Consider the following 6000-nt stretch of genomic DNA (forward strand, 5'->3'; position numbering starts at 1 on the left):
TCACTCTAACTCCACCTCACCCAGAAAAATGACTTTAATGGTGACATGGCTGTTCATTCAATCAGCATCTTGCTTATAAGCTTCAGCCCCACAGACACACATAAGCAGGAAACCTGACAGCTGTGAAGCCCTCTAACAAAGTGACAGACCCAGACTGTTAGCATGAGCAGCTTTCAACTTAAAAAAAAAGATCTTCTGCGATTTATCAATTGTTTTGCAATACTTTTATTTGAAGGCTCTGTCAAAAATACAGCCTTTCATGAAGTATTTTGAGAAGGAGAGGCATAAGGAAGGAGCACGGAAAAAAAGCTAACGTGTCTGCTTCACTAGCTCACGTTCAAGTTGGCCCATTCGTTTACATTCATCTAAATGATGTATTTGAAGCTGAAAGTGCTGTCACAGGATAGGCGTTTGCCCTTGCATCTCCCACACAAATCTTGACGGTGGGGCCTTTTAGGGTCAACGTGGCGGAGTTTTACAGGGCAGGAGCATCTAGTCTGTTTACAACTCTGAAAAACCAAAGTGAGAAGCACATACAGAAGATAAACCCATGGTCACTTCCTCAAACTTCAAAGTTATTTTTCTAGTCCAAACACTTACTGAACACGCTCTAAGCAAGGCCCTGTGCTAATCTTGTTCTGTCTGCACCCCTTCCAGCAAGGGGAGGATAAAGAATAGAGGGTGTTTAACCAGGTGGTCGTGGTCTCATGTTGCATAGGATTCAGGTTGGACATGTGAACTTTTTGAAATACAGTTATCTAAAAGGAAAGCTCTTCCTGCACTTGAAGGGTGGAGAAGAAGCAAGCATGGGAGAGGAGTCGGACAAGGAAAGCTAAGGTGTGAGGCCAGGGATCAGGAGCAAGCTGTGGGTCAAGCCTGGCACCGGGGGAGGGAGGGGGCGGCTAGGGGCGGGGGCGGACCTTGCTCTCACCTCCACCTGCTGCAACTGACCCGAAGCGTCTGACCCCAACACTGAAAGCAGTGCAGCAACCACGGAGGCGAGAGCGAGCGGTTAAGGGATCCATCCCACTTTAGAACCTGACCCTACTCTGCCCCGATCGAAGGGGGTTGACACCATTTTCCCACACTTGGGCTCTCTCCCCCCACCGTGGCGTGTGAGGCTTCCAACATCCAACCTGATTGGAGTGCACAGATTAGGCTGTGTACAGACACATCAGGCTCCACTAGCTGTGTGCTAACAGGCAAGTTCAGCCACCTCTTAGATTATCTAAGCCCCTTAGCACAGTGCAGCTTACAGTTAATAGTAAACCAATGTTACTAGTTAGCCCCAGAAAGCTGGGCAGCTTAGATTTACTTGAACAGAAGTCATCCTCCCTTTGCCAGCACTCAGGCAAGACAAACTTTGAAACCCATGCTTCTACTAAATACCCTAACTTGGGTATGTGCTTCATAAAAAGCATTTGGGCTAAACAGACAACTTTCACCACCTCACGTCAGTAGAGACGTATTCGATTTTTGATCTGCTTTCTCATGTTAGACTGAGTACCAGGTAAGGCAGACCTTCTTCCATGTTGCAGGTGAGGCAATAGGCTCTAAGGAGATTAACATGACCGGAAGGAAACAAGACCCCAAGACCCCATTTCCCAGTTGAGTATTATTTCCATAATCTCCACCGAAAAGCAGTCAAAACCTAGGTCACTGGGAACCTAGCCTCTTCAAAGAAATACCTTCAAGAAACTACACCCAAACCCTCTACCAACTACCCGGTTCAGACACAAAATGTGAACATTCAATTTACTTGACACGTGATATCCTCCACTCGGTAAGGGTTATAAGACTTCTGACAAGTTCTGCAGAACTGCTTGAAGTAAACCTGTGTTGAGAGAGGAAAACACTTAAAGCAAAACCCTCTCGACACTCAATGTCAAAAAGCTGCCAGTTCAGGGGCACCTGGGTGCCTCCATCGGTTAAGCGTCTGACTCGCTTTCGGCTCGGGTCATGACCTCCCTGTTTTGTGGGTTCAGGCCCTGTGTTGGGCTCTGTGCTGACAGCACGGAGCCTGCCTGGGATTCGTGGTCTCCCTCTCTCTCTGCCCCACCCCTGCTCATGCTCTGTCTCAAACTTAAAAAAAAAAAAGCTGCCAATTCCTTGGTGTTTCTTACCTTGTTGGTGCCCTGCACACACCACACATAGGCACTTTCCCATCGGATGTTGCAATCCTTGCAGTGATAGTAGCCATACTTCTGCTCTAAGAACTGAGCAAAAAGACAGCAGAGTTTAACCCACAGGATATCCAAATTAGCCTTCATTTCAGAAGCTGCGAAGGATCGGTTTGCTATTCAAAATTGGCAACCGCATTCCAGATCACGGAGGAAAGCAGGCTCAAGGTTTGAATTGGTCTCTCCGATGTAGTAATTGGGGGAGCTAATAGCTTAATCAAGCACAGAAGCAAGCATGAGCCTAAAAATGTATTCCAGATTAGCTTGGTTCATAAAGCAAACCGACTGGCAAGTTGCTAAGTAGGTATTTTCCCTCTGACAAGCAAGGGAAAAGCCAAACATCTAGGCTTCTCTAAACCTGGAGATTCTTTAAATCTTTAAATTCTTTAAATTTAAATTCTTTAAAATCTTTAAATTCTTTAAATCTCTAAACCTACAGATGCTCTGTAGGATAGTCTAATTTTAGAACACACACATGTGAAAGTGGTAAAGCTGAAGAAAAGGAAGAAGATTCTGTGTCCTAAGATACTTTAAAGATGTTCACTCAGAAGTCCATTCTCTGTGCTGCCAGTTCAATTTCCAAACAGTGCTAGGAATCTATTGTGGATAAGCCAGAATTCATATTTAACATGAACTAAAGTAGTACTGCCTTATTCTTAAGCTTCTCCTCTTCCCTCCGGGTGAGAAACAAATTATGAACAAGTGCTTGGAGTCAGACCTTGAAGTGCGCTCTGAAATTCCTGCCAATTCTACCACAATTTCATAGGTGAGCAAACGCAGGCCCAGGACAGGTACGACTGAAGATCACACGTGGTTTACATTACACATGGCTTCTGTAGAGCTCGACTCACTCCTCCTCTCTTCCCCTGCCCCCAACAGCCCTGGGCCGACCCCAGGCCTCTTCCTACCCCTGCCTTTCCACTTCGCAGGGTTACCACTGCCCTCAGCACACGCCAGCTCTTTAGGGTTCAGCTGGCCCTCCAAACCTGCTGCACTCAGGCTGCAATACACAACGGCCGAAGGCCCAAACGCTTTAGCAGTGTTGAGTTTCTGAATAAGGGTGCTTTCTAGGAGCAAGAAAAAAATCCCAAGGGAGACCATTCATAGCTCTAGCCCCCGGTGGAAGCTTGGAAGATTCAGGCAAGAATCAGGGGAGCGCTGACCAGGCAGGACCCCAGGAAATGACCGTTACGGCTTTTGCCATATTGCATTGAGATAGAGTAGGATTCTTGGGAATCGGTTCTCCCTGCCAGCAAGTTCTCCTTCTGATCTGCTGAGTACCCCTCCTAGATCGTCCAAACGCGAAATCCACACTGGACCACGTGCCCACAGTCAGGGTTTTATACAGTAAATACGCTCAGAATAAGAGTGTTATCAGGGCGCCTCCCTCGCCAACCTGCGGAGCCCACGTTCCACAATCGCCAGCCACAACAATCAGGCCGCACTCCCTGAATTCTGCTGTTGGAGGGGCACCTGCTGCTGGGAGCGGCTGCGAAGAGCCACACGGGCTTGGCGTGCGCCTGAGAAAGCTGGCGCCTCCACGTGCGCGAGCAGCCACCGGGCGAGGGCAGCGACAGGATCCAGGAGGAGACCACACCCCCGGGGCCCTCCCGAGTCAGTTCCCTCCAGCCGCCTGAGCCTCACCTGGAAGCGCGGCCTCTCCTTGGCCTGCTCTGGGCTCCGCGGCGACGACCTCTGGCCCGCGGCGTCCCGGGCCTGCCCCACCGGCGGGGACTGCTCCGGACCCCTGGGCGCGCGCCGCGGGGCCGCCTCGTCTCCCCGAGCCTCCCGCAGCTGCAGCCCGGCGTCCGGCGGCTCCCAGCTCTTCCGCACCGCGGCCTGGGCCGCGTCGTCGTCCCCCTCCTCCTCCTCCTCCTCCTCCTCTTCGGACTGCGACCTTTGGGGCGCCTTCCTCGCCGACCCCTCTCCCTCCTCGGGGCCTCGGGGCCTCGGAGGCGGGGTCCTTCGCTCTCCCTCGGGCGCCCCGGGCCGCTGCTCCCCCGCCGCGCCGTCGGCCCCTTCCAGGAAGGTGGTGAGGCGGCGGGAGGCCACGGGCGAGTACACGGCGACGGTGCGCGGGAAGCGCACGGTCCGAGGGGCGCCGCTCGGGGGGCTGCCCTGCTCGAGGCCCCGGCGCGCCGACTGCGGGGACCCCGAGCCGCCCGCGCCCGCCGCGCCCTCGGTGCCGGGCCCGGCCGGGGGGCCGGAGTCGCGGACCCTGCGCAGCAGCGTGCGCCGCCCCAGCGAGCACTGCACCGAGGCGTCGCGGCGCGGGTTCACCTGCACCGCCACGTCCCGGCTGCTGGCCCTGCGGGGCCGCGGGCCGAGGTCCGGGCTCACCTGAGACAGGAGGGCCATGAGCTGCGCCCGCTGGTAGCTGTCGAAATACTCGGCGGCCGTCAGCTGCCCGCAGCCCGGGAAAGCCGGCAAGGCCGCCCCGGCAGAGGAGGACGACGAGGAGGAGGACGCGGGAGCGTAGCCCCCGCCCCGGTGCCGCCAGCCGCCCGCCTCACCCTTGCCCTTGGCGGTGGGCGGGTAGGGGTACGGGTACGAGTAGGGAACGCACGCCGGGTACATGTAGCCGTCCAGCACCTCGTCCCCCGGGGCAGCCATAAGCGCAGCCCCGGCCGCTCCCGCAGACGCCCTGCCCTAAATAGGCTGCCGGCCGCCGGCCCCACCGCCTGTCTCCGCGCTGCGCGGCCATCCGCACCTTTCCCGCCGCCCGCTCGGGTCCCCGGGTCCGCGCCGAGGTGGCCTGTCCCTGACCTTCGCTGTGTGGAAATTTACCACGCCTGGAGGCCGGCACAAACACCCTGAGATGATCTGGAAAGGTTGCTTTCTTTGCGATGCAAGAACTGATTGGTAAGTGAGCTTGCCCGAGGTGAGGAGGAGGCCAAGAGAGCGCAATCACCCCGATTAGCTGCGCCAGGTGGTCCCCATACCTTGATTGTTCCAGGTGTCCGTGTCTGGCTAGTGAGCAAAAACGCAAAGGTTTGGGGAACTGCTTTGGGTCTGTTACCTAGGATCTCAGATTCTAGTTTAATGATCTCAGAACTGCTCTGAGAAGTCTTCCCACTGAACGCTTTGGGCAGGTGCACAGGGACAGCACTCAAGGCAACCACATCTGAGCTCATTGTTTTCTCTTCTCGACCCTGAAGCACGTCCTCTCCTCCCCTCCACTTCAAGCGGAGAGTCTATTGTTCTTCTCTGGGGTGGATAGTACTACAGTTTTTCCTAAGCAAACCATCCCTCCAAAAGATTGATTTGGGGTGTGTTACATAAGTGCAGAGACAAAATCAGTCCCCAGCTGAGAAGACAATACCTTGTTCCCTGGGGAAAAAAAAAAAAATGATAGCTGTTCATTACTAATAGATATCAGATCAAGTAATCAAATGCATTAATGTATTTTTTTTCTCTGATTTGATACAGGTTTGACAATAAAATACTGTATTTCATTGTTTAGTTGACCTGTTTGGGGATTTTTTGAATACAGATCAAAATCCAACATTGTCAGGTATTTCTACATGGAGCAAGCACTTTTTTTTTCTAACAACAATTACATTCAACTCAGTTATGGTTTACAAATTGTTTTACAAGTTATGTTTTACCAAAAAAAAAAAAAACAAACCTCGTTTTTACTACCATAAGAGTGCACCCAAATTCTGCATTTCCAAGACCCTGTTTTCTAAGAGTGTATCTATTTGAAACAGTCCTAGAAATTGGTAATGATAAAAACCAAAGAGCACATGAACATGTTCAGGCTTTACTTCAGCAGTCCCGGGTGCAAGTTGTATTATGACATTGATGTGTGATTTGTGAA

The 6000-nt window shown here is 52.6% G+C and overlaps 1 protein-coding gene across 1 annotated transcript; it reads right to left on the minus strand.

Annotated features, from left to right (window-relative positions):
* Positions 1 to 260: 260 nt before the first annotated feature.
* Positions 261 to 4793, minus strand: ZAR1 (zygote arrest 1). Its single transcript, XM_042982743.1, has 4 exons — positions 3825 to 4793; positions 2124 to 2216; positions 1760 to 1834; positions 261 to 509 (listed from the first exon to the last, which is right to left on the minus strand). Exons 1-4 carry the CDS (start codon positions 4791 to 4793, stop codon positions 366 to 368), a joined length of 1281 nt encoding a protein of 426 aa, XP_042838677.1. The 3' UTR covers positions 261 to 365.
* Positions 4794 to 6000: the final 1207 nt, after the last annotated feature.

This window comes from Panthera tigris, chromosome B1 (genome assembly GCF_018350195.1).
Source record: "Panthera tigris isolate Pti1 chromosome B1, P.tigris_Pti1_mat1.1, whole genome shotgun sequence".
In the NCBI taxonomy this organism is placed as follows: domain Eukaryota; kingdom Metazoa; phylum Chordata; class Mammalia; order Carnivora; family Felidae; genus Panthera; species Panthera tigris.